The 19884-nt window shown below is 40.1% G+C and overlaps 1 protein-coding gene across 2 annotated transcripts in view; it reads left to right on the top strand.

The window, feature by feature from the left end:
- LOC134624943 (sodium/calcium exchanger 1-like) overlaps positions 1-19884 on the top strand; it is a 127555-nt gene that overhangs the window by 39194 nt on the left and 68477 nt on the right. For both annotated transcript variants that reach the window (XM_063470155.1, XM_063470157.1), the window contains exons 2-4: positions 18085-18348; positions 19400-19539; positions 19673-19825. In XM_063470155.1, coding sequence (XP_063326225.1) covers positions 18162-18348; positions 19400-19539; positions 19673-19825 — 480 coding nt within the window. In that variant the 5' untranslated portion in view covers positions 18085-18161. The remainder of the gene's footprint in view (positions 1-18084; positions 18349-19399; positions 19540-19672; positions 19826-19884) is intronic.

The following is a 19884-nucleotide window of genomic DNA, read 5'->3' as shown; positions in this document are numbered from 1 at the left end:
GTGACTATTCTTTTCCTCATAATAGCAGTAAAGGTTCATTCCAGCTACTCCACATTGTCTATAGCTGCAATTTGCATGCATGTGAATGTTTAATTGTCTGTGCAACAGTAAAAATATAAAAGCTCCCTCTCCACCCACACACCCTCTTACACACACTCTCTCTCTCTCATACACACACACAGACACACAAAAGCAGTTAACCCCCCTCCCATTGCATAATTACAGCAGGGAAGTTTTTTGCTGCTTCTTTATTAGCAGGTTTATGAGGATTACGAGCAGAGATGCATGTTCTGGTTCCCGGTATCTGGGGGGATTTAGTGGTAGAACAAAGTTTTAAACACTGAGCAAACATTATTAATAGATACTGAGAAAAAGATATCGAGCTCTGCGCTGCCCACCCTGTCACTGCAGCAAAATAAGCAGCCGCAGGACCGTGTTTGCTGAAATGGTGCTACACTTATTAACAAGAATACACCGTGTAGAAAAGCCCGTGCTTGCATGCGTTCTGTTTACTTTTGCATTGGCGTGGAGCCGATTACTGCGCTGTGCAGTAACTGTTAATTGGCTGCTTAAGACAGAAACCGTTTCAGGATTCACAGACAACTGCCTGCACCTTGGTGAAGATATAATAGTGTTGGAGCAATAAATGAGGCGTTTGATAGCGGCACATCGTGCCGCATATTAGCAATATGCAATCAGATTTGTTACTTTCTCTTCTAATATAAGTAAAAAGCTTTTGATGTAAAGTAAATGCTAAATTATCATAATTATATATTAATTCATGATAACTGGCCATAAATTGGTGCAGGGAGAATGTAACTACTTATGGAAGCTCAGGGCATTGCTGCCTCAGGACAACAAAGGTCTTGGGTTCAAAGTGAGGTCACTATTTGGACTCTTTATGCAGACTGTGTGCTGTTTCCTCTGGGAGCTCCGGTTTCTCCCACCATCTAAAACATGTTAACTCGTCCATCATTGTGCCCTTGACCAAGGCACCGTCTGACAGCTGGAATTTGTCCCAGGGAGCTGCAGATGGTGGCTGCCCACTGCTCCTAATGCTCAGGATGGGTTAAATACAGAAAAAACGATTCTACATTTAATCCAGAAACCGAGGAAGTAAGGCACCATCATTCTCTGTTGTGTAAGATGTATTTCAGGACATGTAGATCACTGATGGTTTATTGAAGGAGTAGGAGGAAGAAGATGCAAAGAAAGAGTAGAATGAGATTTGTACAAAAAATCTTGTTCTGGATCTAAAATGTTTGTGTTTTCTGCACCAGTCTGAGAAAAACAGTCTTTTTTCCAGACGTCTTATTAAAATCATTATGATTATGTCTTCAAAGACTTGTGTGCATGATTTCTAGTTTGAAGCTTGGGTGGTGCGGTGGTTAGCACAGTCAACTTTAAGCAAGAAGGGTTTTTTTGTGCTCCGGCTTCCTCCCAATATCCAAAGACATGCATGGAATGATGCCAATTTAGAATTGGTGATCTTAAATTGTCCCTATGTGTGAATGTGGTTCCCTGTTTTAGCCCTACCATAGACTGGTGACTAGATGTACCCTGCCTCTTGCTCTCTGCCAGCTGGGATAGACTCCAGCCCCCAAAATGACCCTGAATTGGATAAGTGGAAGAAGCTGCATGGGCGTTGAATCTATGTAGAGCTTACGATGCAGCCTACACAAGTGGCTGACCCCATTGCCAGCATTTATACCTGTGCACGGTGTGCCTCAGACAAGAATGTGCATGACAGATTAGTCATAGCGTGGTCACGGCATTTTTTATTTATAGAAGTATAATTCCACTATAAGACTGTCATGAGTTCATTTTTTTGTGATTTTTGTGTCTAAATGATGATGTTAAAGCAATAAATGCTATTTATTAAGACTTCCTTCCAACATTTTGGCTTTTTTAACGGAATCCAAAAGTTTCTTTGTTTTGGATGGGAGTCTGTTTATGGTGCATGGCAACCAATGTTTATTTGCTTTAGCACCACTGAGCTTATTTATTTACAACATTATTCACTGTGTATTGTTAATATTAATGTCAGTACCACTATACTGCCTCACCCGTACTAAAAAGGAATCATTACACAAAACTTCCTAAAAGTAATTGTGTTTATTTTTATTAGGATATCTATTGTTTGTATGGCAACTTAGCTTCAGCCTGTTATTGTAATCCCCACTTAACAGCATAATTTATGAGGAAACCCCTGTAATCTAATTGATTTAGTTAATGTTTTCCCTGTGAATAATCTGCTAACACTACTCTCTGGTTTCTCCTATCTGGCTCACACACAAGCTCAGCGCACAAACACACATTCTAAGAGCATCACCCACTCATTTCATACCCATAATGATAATGATAATAACTTTCCCTATCCCATTAATCACTGTGGTAATGCCACAGCAGAACAGCAGCAGAGGCCTGTTCTCTCTCTGGCCCCACTCTCGTTTTGTTTTGTCCCTCCTTCTGATAATCCCTTCTTTTATATTAGTATCACCTCCGATATCAGGTTGGCTCTTTTTGCACCGCACTCAAGATAAGTGCTGTCCTCTTCATTGTTTAGTATTAGTGGCAAAATTTTGCAACAGTAAATTAAGAGGTTTTCAATGTGTCACACAGCAGATGAAGATGCTTTGTGAATCTTTAAAATGACTGAGGGTAGACAGAGGTGCATAAATATGAACCTTTGCGGCTGCCTGAAATGTCTAACTGTAGCAATAACTATTATATTTATTCATCTTTTAAATAAGAATGAATCCTGCACAGGCTGATTACTAAAACCAGATGCATTAGAGTAATGTGTCAGCATACAAGAGTACTTTTTGGTGAACATTTACAGATTGTAATGGTTTCGCAGGGTAAAATGGCTCTAGAGCGCCACCTATGCGTGGTTAAATGAAGTCCTACGAACACATAGTTTGAGCTATATGAATAAAATTTGGTGCACATGTGTAACATAGCAAAACGAACAAAAATGTCTGGGGTCCATAGACCCAAACCCAACAGGAAGTCCGCTGTTTTGAATTGACGCTGACATGTTCGCGCAGATTGTCATTTTCAGGTGCTGTACCTTTGCGAACTCCTCCTAGAGATATTATCAGATCAACTTCATATTTGGTCAGTCTTAACTACAGACTTGTGCCACATTAAATTGCCGAGCTTTTGAGTTTTCGTCATAGGGCGTGGCTGTGGTGCCATCATTCGCCATGAAATTTTTATTTGTTCTTATTCCCACATACATTGTCCAATCTGGACCAAACGTCTCACATTTGATAAGGCTCTGCCCCTGAACACATTGCAACTGCCATATTTGACACTGGTGACAGCGCCACCTAGTGGGAACAGGAAATGTCATGTTTTACACTTTGGGATACAATGTAGAGGTGAGTGACCCCAGCAACATCAAATTTGTCCCGGAAAGTCTTAAGGAGTTGGTCTTGGGTTACACTGAAAACTGTAAATTTTCGTCAAAGGGCGTGACCTTGGTGGGGATGGCGAATTTAGATGTTGCAACATGAAGAACGAAATTGCTTTAACTCAAAGAAATCCGGTCCAATCTCTGGCAAACTTCACAGGCATGACAAGAGTCCCACCCTAAACATTGTCAGGAATAGTCAATGGAATAGTCAATGTCAGCCCATTGTCAGGAATAGTAAGAGCACCACCTAGTGGGAACAGGAAATGTCATGTCTTATACTTTGATGTACTGCTCCTCATGGGTTGAGCCCACCCACCTAAAAAGCAGTGAATATTAACATCAGTCCCTCATGATGCTTCAGTGTGAAAATATAGAGTTTCGAGGGGCTTGGAAAGCTCAAAAACTCATGAATTTTGGCACAGACCTCCAATGTGAGGAAGGCTTTCTTTTTATATGGTCATTTTCATGGAATATTCCAAAATAGAGCCACAGAGCCCGAAAATTTTTTTCAAAAGATCAGCCCCTATCCTATGTTTCATCTATGAGTCTGAAATTTGGCAGCCTGATATAAGATATCAAGATGTACAAAAAAGTCTCTTGGAACAATAGCCCCCATCCAACAGGAAGTCAACCATTTTAAATTGAACGTGTAATTTCGGGGACATTTTTTGCAGATTTCAGTTCTCGTACTTTAAGGAACTTCTAGGGATTTCATCAGATCGACATGATCTTCGGTCAGTGAAATCTAAAGACCTTTGTGATGTTAAATTGCCAAGCTTTTGGGGTTTCGTGAAACGGCGTTGTCATGGTGGCACGTCGAGTTTTGATCATTCGCTACGTGCGAAACTGCTGTAACTCAAAGACGCATTGTCAAAACTTTACAGGCATGATGAGAGTCGAGACACGAACGGATTGATATGCCCCTCGTCAGCAACGATTAGAGCACCGCCTAGTGGAAAGAAGAAATGCACCGGAAGTTATAATCCTCATTGATCTAGATGAGATTTTAACTGGTGGTTCCACATCAGTGCATCAGTGTGACATTACATCAGACTGTAATCTCCATCGCCGCCTACTGGGCGTAGGTGTTGGGCTCAACATGCCGGGGTGTGAGGATCCTTTCAACGCTGCTTGCAGCTTTCATTTATTTCATAATTTTAATGAGTTTTCAATTCACTGATGATGCTGTTTTTGTGGCTGGACCAGTTTGTAGATGAATACACAAATATTACAAATAACATTCATTTATAAATTTAAAAACACTTTTGATGAGCAGTAAAGTTCAGTTTCATACGTAACTGAAAAAGGTTTTGTGAATGTTGAATCAAGAAAAATGTTGATTGATTCTTTTAGATGCATTAGTTTTTTTTTGTCAAAAGCACGTATATTTCTTTAGAAATCAAGGATAGGCTTTCAGTAGTGCATGCAGTGATTAATCTTGATGGTCCTGGCTGAAAAGAAGGTTTTGTATATAATTTTGGTCTCCCTGGGTCATTTTCTGTGACCTTTTTTGTAGGTGAAGCCTAAAGGTCCTCCTTATTCCCAGAGTCCCAGTGCCAGTGCGTGATAGTCCCATTCAATAGTCCATCCAAGCATGACAGCAAAGAGTAAGAGGTTTCATGATAGGAGGAAAGAGGGGAAAAAAATAGATGTCTATATATAGAAACTGAAAAGTGACAACTAGAAGCATGAAGAGTGTGGAAAATGGCTGCCTTACAGCACATGGTGCTGTTGCCACAGTGACTAATGGGATAACAAACTTATTCTGGCCACATGGGTTGAAGAAAGTCACTCATTCTTTGAGTATGTAAAAGAAGTAGAGGGAGTGGTTACGCAAACTAAAAGTAAAATCACATCTCAGTGTGATGTTCAAATAAATGTACTGTGTGTATGGATGTATACTGACAGGTATTCTGTATATATGTATGTGTGTGTATTTGTTCGTGTGTGTATGTGTGTGTATTTGTTCGTGTGTGTTTGTGTGTGTGTGGATGCATCCTCTAGTACTCAGGGATATGAGAGAGATCAGGAGGGATTAATGCAGCTACCAATAACTGCTCTTGCGGTTGCTTTCTCTCCCCTCTTCATCCTCATCTTCCCATTGACAATCACACATACATGCACAAGCCAATGACCTGTGTCCCTTTCTCTGCCTGCTCAAGCAGTAAAGGAAGGAACACGCATACAGACACCTATGTTGGTTTGGTTGTTTCTATGGGGACATTCATTGCAAATAATGGATTCCCAAGCCTTTTACTTACGTAACCATTACAACTAAATGCCAAAACCTTATCCTATGTTAAATCTAATCCAAACTTTATTCCTTAAACAAAGTCATAACTTTCAAACAAGCCTGTGAAAAGAATGAGAGTTAATCGAGAGGTTTAATTATTGGAATTTTTGCAAACCACGATCAGCCCGTTCTACACGGCCACATTTTCAGCAGGCACATTTAATGAGTCAATCCATATATCTGTCCTCTTTTCAAAGCAATAAGAGACCAGAGAAAGCAATAATTCTAATTATTTTAAACTGAAGCAGCAAAAATAACCTGGGTTACACTTTTCCTAAGAGACACTGTAATCAGTCAAATGTAAGACCAGGGAATTAAACCAACCAACAGTGGCACGGGCAAAGGAGGGGTAGGAGGTCTAGGCAGGGTGGCACATACCTCTTCAGTGAAGTATGTGAAAATCCCTTAAATTAAATGGAATGGTTTTCATTTCACCACCATCCAACCAACTTAGTATTAATTTAATAAAAAATTCAGCAAGGAAAAATACCAAGATTAAGTGAGGGTCATCGAAGAAAATCTACTGAGAATGAAAACACACTCAGTCTGCGAGCTGTGTATAAATATTAAATGGTATTTGTGCAAGCTAAACAGTAATGCAAATATCTTAAAGCACATCTGGTAGTCTTTAGAGGTGGGAAGTAACAAAGAACAAGTACTTTGTTACTTCTATTTTGTCACTACTTTGTCACACTAAAAATAAGACACAATTAGCTACAGAGTAACATTTCAGTGAGATATAGTAACTTCTTTTTAGACAGTACAATTTTCACTTCTTCCATTGGCAGATTTTTTTTTTCACTTAATACTTAATAAGATAATTTTGCTTGAAATAAGGGAAAAATCTGCCAATCTGCCAATGAAAATTCTGAGATGAGATATTTTGAATAGATATTAGACAAATGTACTTGGTAAGATTTTGAGTTTTTGCAGTGTATTTGTAGTCTACAGCTCTGATGTTATATTCAAAATGGCCCCAGTCTGAGATGGGAAAAGTCATGTTGTTTTCTCTTATGGTCGCTGCTTAATGTGTTTTACCAGAGAGCAAAAAGCCCAGTAGACTTTTGACCACTAGCCGCAAAATTTAAAATTCACATTAAGCTAATTCTCCTTGAAGACATTCATCTCATTTTTTCATTTTAATGGAGTTAGTTTGTTCACTCATCTAAAACCGCAAAAAAAAAAAAAGAAAAAAAAAGTTGAACCTGCCTCAGCTTTTGCTGCAGCTTCATATCAGTGTGTGCTCAGTTGGGCATGTAGATAAGACAAGCTAAAGTAAGCTAAGCTAAACTAAGATAAGATAAGACAGAAAACCTGTAAGCATGTATTCTTGGTGACACACTTTGTAAAATGAACACCATTTATTCTAACCTTTTATATCTTTATGGCAAAAAAAAGTATCTTATTGTAACTCTGCATTTTGCTGCTGCTTTCTTTTATAAAGAAGGAAGCGCTCAAAAAAACATAGTCAAATCTGTTGATTAGGAATACTTTCCTGTGATTAAAAATAGAGAAAGGCTCATTAGATTAACTATTATAAACTATTATATTACATTATAAGTATTTAAAACTATTAACTATTGCAATAAAAAATTTTGCACCCGTTAAATTCCCACTGTTATCCAATGCTGTCCAAACTACCAAGCACCAGCACCATTCAATAAATGTTTGTATACAGTAGCTCAGCAAGTAATATCTAATGTGTTATATTTTGTCAAAGGCACTGACCTGCATCTCATAGCATAAGAAATCCTTTGGTGCTGTTTCTATGACTCTATGATGAGTTATTGTTTTGCAGGGACATATTTTGGCAAAAGAAAGTTTAAAACACAGAGCTCTCGAATGGGAGAGCAACCCCCGTCTCCACTTGTTGTCAGGGTGCTCTTGAGCTTATTGTATTTTCTGACTCTTTTGTATTATGATGATTTAAGTTTCAGTTTAGCCTCAAGTTTAGTTCTTCCTATATTTCTGAGTGTTTTGGGTTTCCCACGTTATGGTTATTTTTCTGTGAGGTTCCTCTTGCGTCTTTGTTTCACCCCGTGTCGCCCGTGTGACTCTGTCGTGTCATTGTGTTTCTCAGTTCTCTCGTCCAGGTCTCACGTTCTGGCTTCCCTGTGTTTTGTGTTTTAACTTTGCTTTAATTTGCCCAGTTTGGTTAGTTAGTCAAGTCTTGGTTTCTTGTTTTGCCTTCTATTTGTATTATCATCCAGCCTTTGATAAACAGCTCGCTTTTTGTTCAACATCACTCTCGCCTTCAGGCGTCTGCATTTGGGTCCACCTCCTCTCTCCGGCAGATCGTGACACTTGTAAAATTCACCACCCCTCCTAGACCTTAATGCAGACTTAAGACCTCTTTAAAATTTGCATACAATATTGCGAAGGCCCATGTGTTAAGTCACCAGTCCTGGCTCTGGGATGAGGATGCATTGCCTCATTAACTACACTGGTAGTTATACAGTTAGAATTACAGTGAAAGATGTTAACTCTCCTTGTGATATCTGTATTTGCATTTCACTTAAAAAGTTATCTATGGAGCAAAAAAAGTTAGAAAATCACAGCTGCATATTATTACTTTTTGCATGCTGCTTGATTAGCTACACACACTCACACACGATACTGAATATGCATGGCCACCTCTGCCACTGGCAAAAATCAGCCTTATTTATGCATTCAAACAAATTAATTTCCTCTAAAGTTCTTCAGTGCTCCTGGCATCTGACACACACAACGTAGGACAACGAACTAACTTTAAAAACATCTACAAACACCCAAATGGACATAGAAGTCCACCACAGCAAGCATAATCATATCATGCATCATCTTTTCTCGTATTAATGTCACAGCCCATTAAAACCATTTTAAGCTTATTTGGCTGATGTTCATGCCTACACAAAGTTTCACATGTTACGCAGCAAAGTAAAGAGGGAACAGATAGTGAGGAAGGAAACGGAAAGTGAGAACTTGGACTGCAGGCCCATATCTTTCTAGTCTACGCAGTCTTATGTGGCATAACAACATGTAACAGCAAGAGTTGGACCACAATAAAAACTACAACAAACAAAATTAAATATAAAGGAAAAGGAAGAGAGTGGAGATGTTTTGCCACTTCAGACAGGATAGTATTAACCGACACTGACTCGATAGCCTGTGGTGAGATTTGTACGGTGCTCTTTTTTTGGCAGTACAAAAATGCCAAGATTGCTCTACCCATGAACTTCACTTCACCTTCTCCAGTTTCTTAAATTATTCAGAGGCCAAAAAAACCCCACTTACCATAAAGCCACATGACAAAAACAGGAACTGTTTTAAATTCATATCACTACTTTTTTGACAGATAAAGCAAGCAGAATAAATGTAAGAGTAAAGGAGAAGTTGTACCAAGAGCCATGGGATTGCATGTGAGCTTGCTTTGTCTCTGAATAACCTTTTGACCTCAGCCATAGGCGCAATTGCTATAAATCATGACATCTCACACTGATATATGTACAAGCACATCTCTCCAATTTGTGTCAGCTTATGGGTCTCGTGAGTGTGCCAGTGTGAGCGCAGGTATTAGTTACATTGTGGGGACCTAAATCTGTTTGTCTCATTCTGGGGACTCATCTTTAATGGGGACAAAAGCCAAGCACCCATAGTACAAACCATTAAATTCTAAGGTGAAGACATGTTTCAAGGTTTAGGACAAATAGATTTCAGTTAAGGTTAAGTTAAGTAGACATGGTTCAGGTTCAAGCAGCTCAACAGACAATGAATATAAGTCAATGTAATGTCCTCCGAAGTCATGAAAACAAGATTGTGTGTGTATAAAAGTGTGCGTTTGTCCTCGGGGTGATGGATAAGCCCGAGGCAGCTCGATGTTGAGCACAGTCCTGTAGGGAGAAACATTGAGTGACCAGACGAACACTGACCACACACACACACACACACACATGCACACACTTAGCGACATACTAACAAACTCTCCTCAACGCCTGCAGCTGTTGGCCTGTGAAGTATTTGGGCAGATAAACTTCAAAGATAAAAGCGTCTCCAACTGCATTTGATTTTAAAAATACATATTCAGTGTTTGTCGTTTTGCTTAGATCCTGCTTCAAGAAATAATTGGCTAACCGTTTACACCTTTTTCACATTACAGGTCTGTAGTGACCTGCCTTCAGATATTCACTATTACAAGTTTTTGTGTCATTCTCCTAAACTGAAGATGGGTGAGGAATAGGTAAGATCCGGTGGCATGCATTTGTGAGCATTGCAAATACTTTTGATGCAGCATTTCTCTCTGTGGATGCACCGTCCTCAATCACAGCTACAGTTCCTCCGATCCGAGCTTGAATCATACATTTATTTTATAAATGCATTGAGTTGAATATAACACTGCAAAACCCAGAATATGGATTTAATGGCTAGCTTTCAGTCATCATCCTCTTTGGAATTACAGATACACGGACACACGGATCTTTAATCCAAAGCTCGCTGAAGCATGTGCAACACTTTACGGTGACTTATAAAGTTATTTAGAGGCTTCCTGTGTCCCTTCTTTTTTTTTCCATTCAGCGTGCATTACTATCACTTTAAAATCTGCACCATGCTCTGGAGAATGTGGAGCACTTTACGACATTCTCTAACACGCTTGGACAGCTGTATCCATGGCCCAGTAGGGCGCATTCACTATTGCCCTTAAATCTGCCTAATTATGCATCCCATGAGCTCTTCAGCCACTCGATATCTGTAATCTCGGAGCCACACACACTCTGCTTCTCTTTCTCCACCACTTTCTTCATCTCTTTTCATCTCCTCTCCTCATTTCTTGGGTTATCATCTTTATTACCCTGCACGCTTTTCTGCTTTCTCCTCTTCCATTCCACCCCCCTGCTCCCCACTTGCGTCATCCTCATCTTACGTTTAATCTTGTCCTAACGAGAAACCAAGCTGTTCTAGCAACATGTCCCTCAGGCCAATGTGACCACTACCTCCTGGGTTCGCCTCTCGGTCTTACTGCATACTTCCCCGTCTTGCCACGTCACCCCTCCACCCTGCCGCCAAACCTCCTCTACCTCTTTCCCTACAAGCCTTGAACTTCGACCGACTCAGCCAATAATCAGTCATGGATGCATTTTATTTTTCACACAAACACAATATTTACATCGCACCCATTTACACCCAGTAAACTCTGGCGCACAGCACAGCACCAGTTAATTTGCAGAGTTCAATCCACGCACATACAACCATAAACACAAATACTCTAAAGACATAGACCAAGTTATGGTGGATTCTTCTTGCTCTCTGTCATTCTTTGTGAAGAAGTGAGGACACTTTTGTTTGAGACAAAATGAAAGAATAGATTCAAGAGGTGAAAAAGATTGTGAAAAGTGAGATTCAATAATATTAGCATTGGTTTGTATATAGCTCCATTTTTGGAGAATGCGCAAACGTGAAGTTCAAAGGAGATACAGTCAGCAATACCAGAAAGATCTGCAACAAAGGCTTAAGGCTTATCAGATTTAAGAAAATATCAGAAAAGGGATCTGTTTTTATATTCAGTCCTAATGAAGATAAAGGCAGATTTATCCTAACTAACTAACCAACTCCAAATTTTTCGAACAAAAACCTACCAGGAGGTCTCATCCTGCATGATAAGGCTTCATCTGAAATTATATATGATTAGGATCCAGATCCATTTATTCTTTTAAATGTATAATTAAAATCTTATAGTCTTACGTCCCCCTTAACACTCAAGTAGTTAAGGTACAGCTAGATGTCGCTAACTGTGACCAATCCTTTAAGCAGCATAGTGGTTCAGCTTTACGTTGACATCATTCATGGTAGGACGACTTTGTTGATAGCGATAGAAACTGAGTTCAGTATATAAGTTACATGCTTAACAATAATTATACCTGCAAGCCTCAGGTCTGGCAAGAAAGAGAATGAAGCTGTTTATATGAACAGCGAGTAAAACTTAATAACAAGGAGGATGTGGACGAGACAAAGTCTGGAGGGGTGGCATAATAAAGGTAGCGAGAGATGAGAAGATAAAAATGTCCATCCTGACGAGTAATATTTCTACCTACATACCACACATCTGCTTTCTTTCTAACCTTCAAAACAGCACACACCACAGCCGTGCCATAAAACCAAGACATGACCTGGGATTTAAAGGGAGATAGCAAATAGAGAATGCAATGAAATGCATATTTGCAGTCCTCAGAGAGTACATAAATCTGGCTCTAGCCACTTCTGTGTTGTATTTGTATAAAGCTTTTATCTGAAAGAGCAGCAACATATTAAAGTACTGCCACACAACCCTCACATTTCAGCAAAGCACCTTTTCTCACAGCTGCTTTGCGCTCAAAGGTGATGACATACCACTTTGGCTCATTATTTAAACAAAATATTATGTGGTGTGTTTAGCTGGGGTTGTGTTAGCTATGTGAAAATAAGGAATTTTAGAACTGAAGAGAAGGGGAGCTTGACACCAGTGCAGCCGGTTGAATCAAATGTCATTTGTTCCTAACACAACAGTGTCTGTGTGTGTCTGTGTGCGTACGTGTGCATGTGCGTCTATTTGTTGTGATGTGCTCTGTCAAAAAAGGCAGATCAACAAAAGACAGCTGATGCGAATCAACAATCATAGTCAATTGTCTCGCTGCTTCCATTAAGCGGGTTGAAGCTTGTGACGTGCTTTAGAGAGGGTGTGAACACGAAGGCTGTCTGCCTTCATCTAATCTTCCAGTCTCTCTACTTAAAGCTGGTTAATTTGTCCATCCCTGTGGTTAGATTTTGTCCTCTGATAGTTAAGCGGCAAAAAGAACGAACAACAGGTGTATCTGCTTAGATCTGTCTGATTGTGGTATAGAATAGGAATTGTGTTGTTTGCTGGTTTCAAATAAAGTTAAAATTGTAGATTGTACAATTGTATCGCTAAAAGAGTTGACCCGGTTGCAAATTATTGCATGAAGACGATGGTCATGGCAGTGTAACTCTGGCTCGGGTGTAAGGCAGGTCATCTGCTAACCACAAGGTTGGTAGTTCAATCCCTGGCTGCTCTAGTCTGTATTGCAAAATTTCCTTGGGGAAGATACTGAACCCTGAGTTGTTCCTGATGAGGCCTTGACTGCTAAAACAGAGCAGTCAAAGCACTCTATAAGAGAGATAATTGCTATTTCTATAAAAGATGGATATAGCTTCCAGGTCTGAAAAGTGAGATTTATATAAAATTTCCTAATGGCAAGAAGGGGGCGACTTCATTGGCTGCAAAAAGAAGTCGTGTAGAAGTCAAGGAGAAAAAGGCTTTGGTTCCTTTCATCCATCAGTAAACACTTTCTTGACTGGTTTATGATCTCTGTTACTAGTTTGAAGTCTTACTCAGTGCACATGATGTTCGTTTTATACATTTTGTGCCCACTTGGAGTAAAATAAATGATAAAGAGGTCACTGCCATTCGCTTTCTCAGTCAGATCCACCGCTTGCTCATTATGTCTGGTTTCAAGATCTCAGATGTGACAGAAAAATGTTCAGCTTCTAAAAGAGGACTTCACAAAGCAGTGGGCGGTGTTACAGTGTTTACAGTCACCTTTATATTCTGTGGTTACACCGGATTGTATCAACTCTTTGTATGTACAAAGGCAGTCTGGAGGAACAGCAGAGTCTGCCACTGAACGCTGAATCCCTGTAAAGAGAACTGATTACAAAGTGTGCAAACACTGAATGGCATTTAATGAAAAATGTAGACCATGTAGTCCTTTCATCCTTGTAATTGCAGTGGTGTCCAACACTGTCAACAAGCATCAAACAATGATCAAATTTACTGGTATTTTCACACATTCGTAAGTTCACACGAACACCTGTCGGCTTGAGTGAAAGCAGAAAAAGCCATTTGGCAGGAGTGTGTCTGTGCTTGTGTGTGAATCAGCGCAGCCGGGAGTATTTGTCTCTGTGCCAGTGCATGTGTTGATATTCTCATTTACATACATGCATACACACACACACAAGCATTGCTTTTATGTCAGAAGAGGTCATTTTGTGTGTGTGATAAGTCAGAATGATTCAGTTCTTACATGGAGAAGTCTTGAGGGAATAAGGAACAAATGCAGCACAAACACAAGCACCAGGGTTAAGAAGTCATTCGGAGCCTTGGACTTGGCCTCAAGCCTCGAGGAAAATCCGACTAACACAATAAAAATGCAATTTTTCCTCTGTTTATACTCCAGTAATTTGTATTAGGTCTTACGAACAAAGCCCCTTGTAATAAACATTAAGTGGACAACTTTTGGGAAAACAAACAAAATAAAAAGATTGACTAGGATAACATGTTCTTAGGGTCCTTCTTTCAGTCGGTACAATCTCCTATTATTCTGCTCATCTTTCCTTTTCTCGTCTGTGTGCCGACATCTCTGTTTGCACATTATCACTTAAAGGTTGCTTTAAGAATGCTCCTTAAATTAGAAAGCATCTCGACTCAGCCCTGGAAAAGGCTAATAGCTTTTTTTAAAGTACAAAGGCCTCAATACAAATTAGAAGAACCTTGACACAAATCGGGCTGGTAAGCTTCAGCTACGGCTACATAAAGCCACAGCCGTTTATTTCTACATTTAGCCCCTGCGTTTGTGAAAGCCCATTCAGAGGCTCTCACCAGACATTTAGAGCTGAAATCTATATAAGACTAAGGGGACTTTTTTACCCATAATTCCCTCCATTATCAGTGTTTGCACCAGCATGAACTGTGTAGATATTTTAAGCTGTAACAGCTTTAGATTTGTTTACCGATCAGGATGATATAAAAGGAGCAGGGATGTTGATCTAAAAGGAGGTGTGAAAGAGTGGTTGAGCGGGGGATATTGAGAGGTGCTTGAGACATGAAGTGGTGACAGTCCATGTGGGCAGAGACAGAGAGAGACAGAGGACAACAGGACATTGACTTGGAGACATGAGGGTGCAGGAGGCGTGGGTGACTGACAACGAAGCTGAGAGGGAGATGGAAAAGGAGATCAAGCAAGTAAGAGAAAAATGGGAAATAAAGGATCAGAAATGAACTTTAGGGACCTTTTCAGCAGCAACGCGATGATTATGATTTAAAATGATCCAACTACTACTGTGAAATCTAGAAACAAAAATATACCACTCACTATTACTGAATAGAAATTCAGAAATTCATCTTCATATTTTCATATGTTGTCAGAAATCTGTAGTCCAGCTGATGATGTGAGCTACTCCTGTTTGTGCTGTTGTTAGCCTGCTAGCTTATCTCCTGCCTGGAGGAGTTGGAAGTCCTAACATGCAATGAATGTGCATGCTTTTAACGTTGTAAACTTGGACCATTTAACATGGGAGGCTATGAGGATTGTCTCCGTTTATCACTGCTGCGTGGCTGTAGGCCCACAGGTGAAAAGTCACATGCTGAAGGCTGGATTACTAACGAGCAAGGCAGGAAGTGCCCAAGAACTAAAAGCCTCCAGGGCTCTAGGTGCACGGCGTATTGCAACACAAAAGGACATTATGAAGCAGGAATGATAAAGGGAGTTAAAGGATTTTGCACATGAATGTATACAGGTCTGAACAGAGACTTTTATCTAAGCCTGTGAACAAATTTTAAAAAAGAAAAAGCTTTTTGTTGCTCCAGAGGGAGTTGTGTGAAGTCTGACAAACAGCCGCAAGGAGTCGGTGCTGAAGACTACAAGTAGAAACTGAAAAAAAGTTTGAGTGCACAAAAAAGTGAGCTTCCCCAATATCTCATCTCTGCTTGAGGCTATCAGCTCAAGGCTACAATAGGTTTTACATGCATAACACACCCGAATCAAACTGTCAGTGGTCAACGTGTATTATGGGTAATGCATGAACTTTGTTTCAACAATGCAGAAGAACGCATAGGTGTACAAGTTTGAAGTATATTCACGTCTAATGCAGTGACTGTGTGCCTAATCAAGATAAAGACACTCAGATTATCTTATGCCTCCCTGGAGAACAAAGTGTGTACAAAGTTGCCAAACACATTTTAGTACCAGGAGGACGTGCATGATTTCTAAACATAAACCTGAGATATGACCACTGCAAACAAAACAAAGCATGCTGCAATGCAGGAGTGAAGTCATTTTTGGTTAAAAGGGAGAAAAAAATAAATACTGAAAAGAAAAGGGAGCGTTAGAAGAAGACGGCAGAGGAGAGAAGTGACTTAAAGTGACAGGTTGTTGTCAGAGCGGCGAGACCCTGGAAGATAGATTAAGACAGGGTCAGCAACTTGACGCTAATGTCACGACTCATGACTAACCGCGGCTGTGTGTGCATAGGTGTGTGTGTGTGTAAAAACAGGGTCAGCAGTTTTTATTTGTCCAGAGTGGACTAACCCAGAGAGTGGAGCGTGTGTGTGTTTGTGTTTGTTTGAGAGGATGTCAGTACAAGGCCAGGAACTTCTGCACCATGAGGGTGCTTGACACAGTTTGTGCATTTGGGTGTTTTTTGTGTATTTGTGCATGTGTGCGTGTCTGTCTCCATGACCGTTTGCACTTGTTTGACCTAACGCTGCCAGGTCAAACCATTTCGCTTCCCTTTGTTTTGGTGCATTTTCCCTCACAAACCGTTCACGCTGAACAGCCACTTGTCCTCCTCGTCACAAAAACAGGTTGCTGTTGTATCTCTGCTGTCGACTGCTTGTTTCCGGCTTAGCTTATGTTTGCTGCCAGAGAAATGTGCAGCAAAGAGCGGCATTAAAAGCTGCTCTTTGTTTTAAACGCTGCAGTAACTTGCGTGTAAAGATTCAAGATTCACACATGAAAGACTACAATCAAGGCCAATGGTGGGAACACAGAAAAAAATCGATGGAGAATGCCCAAATTTAAAGTAATCAGTGTTGAATGTTGCTACATTCAAATTCAGAGTTTTATTTGTTCGGTCTTCTATAGCAGGGAGTGAAATTGCAATCTTTAAACCTTCAGGGATGGATTGATCCATTTTGGTGAGAGATATTTAATTCACTTCAGTTTTATTTATATAGCCCTAAATCACAACAAGGCACTTTATATTGTAAGGTAAAGACCCTATAATAATTCAGAGAAACCCCAATAATCAGACCACCCCTATATATGAGCAAGCACTTGGCGATAGTGGGAAAGAAAAACTCCCCTTTAACAGGAAGAAACCTCCAACAGCACCAGTGTCAGGGCGGGGCAACCATCTTCCACAACTGAATCACAAAATAATGATTAAATGCAGAGCAGTGTAGAGACAGTAAACAGCAGTAACACAATGTCACATTGCAAACCTGGCAAGGCAAACATTTCTTGTTTGGGGCTATCTACTTATTAAATTAAGTATTTTAGATTTTAGCTCTGTTTTGGTCTCCACCAATTCCTGAAAAAAGTAACTTGCGCTGTAGCTGAGAGCTCAAATTGCATGCCTCATGTAAGATTTGACTGTTTAATGCAGAAAAGAGTCTGTAGAACAGTTTTATTAAAGGACCCTGGATGTTTTAGCTATTCTGGGGCCATCCACTCTGTCCACTGTAACTGGTGCCTTTAAAAGAGTAAATGAACCAGCCAATTTGTTGATGGTAGGGATACATGGAGCATGCTGATCATCATACTAGACAGACAGTAAACAAGCCAAGCACGATGTGAAAGAGACACAAAAGTAACTGATTTCTTTTTCTGCAATGAAAACATCCCCCATGGATTTCTCCAGGACTGATTCTGACTAGAATTAATTGTGTTCTCATAAAAGCATAACCATCGTCTGTGATTGCAGTTTGCCAAGGGTGCTTTTGTTAATTATTTATTATCAAAATAGAGTTTTTGTATTCATATTTTAGCAATGGAACATGTAACTGTGTAACTGTAACTGTGTAACAATCTCCAAGTTCTTACTGTCTGCTTTGCTTCGAAGCTGCTATTGACTGTTCTGTAGTGATTGATTTCTTTCATCTGGGTTCCCGAGCAGCTCCAGCTGGCTACATCTGCTTCAGCTTTATTGTTTTAACTTTATTACAGATGCTGGCTACAAGTGCATCATCATTTACAGCACTTCTACAGACTCTTTCTTAAACTTCTCTTTAAGTAATGACTTTCCATTATTGCTTTTATTGCTTTTTCATTTCATTTTATCTGTTCAAATGCGTTGTAAAGCACTTTGCAACTATGTTCTATTGACTTCTAGGAAGAAAAAAAGAAGTCGTCACACATATAAGGTTTCGCTGACAGCTCACCTGAGCTGTTTTCCTCACATGAAACACAGTGCAGGATTTCAGAACGTTTTAATTGAAGACACCTAACAGTTGTTTTCATACTGAATACAATTAAGTGAACTGAAACAGTTAGTGTGAAAATTCATAAATAGGTGTTAATGAACAGTGAAGTACTTAATCGACCCTTTCTCTGTCTGTCTCCAGGTTTTAGGTATCGACCTACACTGAGCTGACCCAGAGCACAACTCGGTAGAGTCCAGTGAAGGTCCACATCAGCAGAAATGGCTCCGGCAGCCATGTCTAAGCCTCCGTCCTCTCTCAACTCACTCCGCCCTTTCCACTTTTCTCCCTCTTCTTTCCTTCTCTGCCTCCTTCTCTCCTTCTTTTTGTTGCTGTCATGCCCTGGATCAGTCAGTGCAGGTGCCGGAAAGAAAAACTGTTCCTCTGGTGGAGACCCCTGTCAGGAAGGTGGGTCTGTGAGAAAACTGCACTTTAATGTGAAGGAAGCACTGTAAAGAAGTAAAGAAGCACTGACATGATTAGACTTCTGCATGTAAACCTCTCAGTGAGTGCAGTGAACTGAGAGGGTTCAATAAAATGGGTTACGCCTCTAGTTTGGCTGCCTGTGTACCAGCCAAGTTTTTGCAATCAGGAGAACAGATAAACATGACGATCAGCCTGACACTCAACACATTTCAACACATTTTCTCCTTCGCTGATTATGGAGTATTAACATGCTAGGGAACACCGCCTCAGCGTATGGAGCTCAACATTTTTGAAGCAGTGTTGGATCATCCTGACAGTGAACAGAACAAAAAGCAGCCAGCATCCAAAGAAGAGCATTGGATGTCCTTCTAGAGCTTGTTAGAATCGCATGAACTGTGCTGTTGTTTTATATACTTTTGCACATTTTCCATTTTCTTAGCAAAGTATTAAAAAATAAGGCATGACGCAAACGTTTTGCACAGTATTGTGTATGCCACTTAATTATTCTAAGCCAAGTAGTATAACTTCTTATAACAGCATAGTCCATTCCATATGTCCTGTCCAGATGTGCAAGTAACATTGAAGGGACATATTTGCTAGGTGTCAATGGTCTATGAAAGTGAAATAAAGTCAGGAGAATATTCACGACAGTCTCACATCAGGCATCAGAAAGGTCTGCCAGATGAGCAAAAATGTGCCACCGGTGAGTTAAAAGTGAAATATGTCAATTTAATGTCACAAATCTAGAACGCTGATCACTTTGGGGTAGGTTTTCATGCTTTCATTAACTTTAGCAGTTCCACTGAGTTTTAGTAGGACAAATGGGACCATATAGAAAATTTCCCACTTACAGTAATCTTTAATGAGGTTATGCTGCCTCTGTGGTTTCCACAACATGCTCACAGTGGCAGGCTTTATAGGATTAGAGAGGCGGAGAATGATTACACAACACTGTTGCAACCAAATATTCCCTGTGATATTGCTGAAAAATGATTTTACCTTTTTCCACCTTTATCTTTTCTTTTGATTGCAGGAGTGGTGCTGCCTGTGTGGAACCCTCAGAACCCCTCTGTAGGAGATAAAGTGGCACGAGCCATTGTTTACTTTGTAGCACTCATCTACATGTTCCTGGGCATGAGCATTATAGCGGACCGGTTCATGTCTTCTATAGAGGTAAGTCAATGAATATTCATTGAATTGTTATTAGATTGCACTATAAGTTTCTGATATTAGACCACTAATAGGTAACCTGTATAAAACAATTAAATGCAATATTATTTCTTTCTTTACGCCCTCTCCACTCCAGGTGATAACCTCCCAGGAGAAGGAGATCACCATAAAGAAGTCGAATGGTGAGACCACCACAGCCACCGTGAGAATCTGGAATGAGACTGTTTCTAATCTCACTCTGATGGCCTTGGGTTCCAGTGCCCCTGAGATACTGCTGTCTGTTATCGAGGTCAGTGCAACATGAGCCTGCAGGCTGCACGTCAGATTAACTGATAGAGAATGTAATGG

This window comes from Pelmatolapia mariae, linkage group LG3_W, assembly GCF_036321145.2.
Source record: "Pelmatolapia mariae isolate MD_Pm_ZW linkage group LG3_W, Pm_UMD_F_2, whole genome shotgun sequence".
Lineage (NCBI taxonomy): Eukaryota > Metazoa > Chordata > Actinopteri > Cichliformes > Cichlidae > Pelmatolapia > Pelmatolapia mariae.
This window is presented reverse-complemented; position numbering and strand designations above follow the sequence as displayed.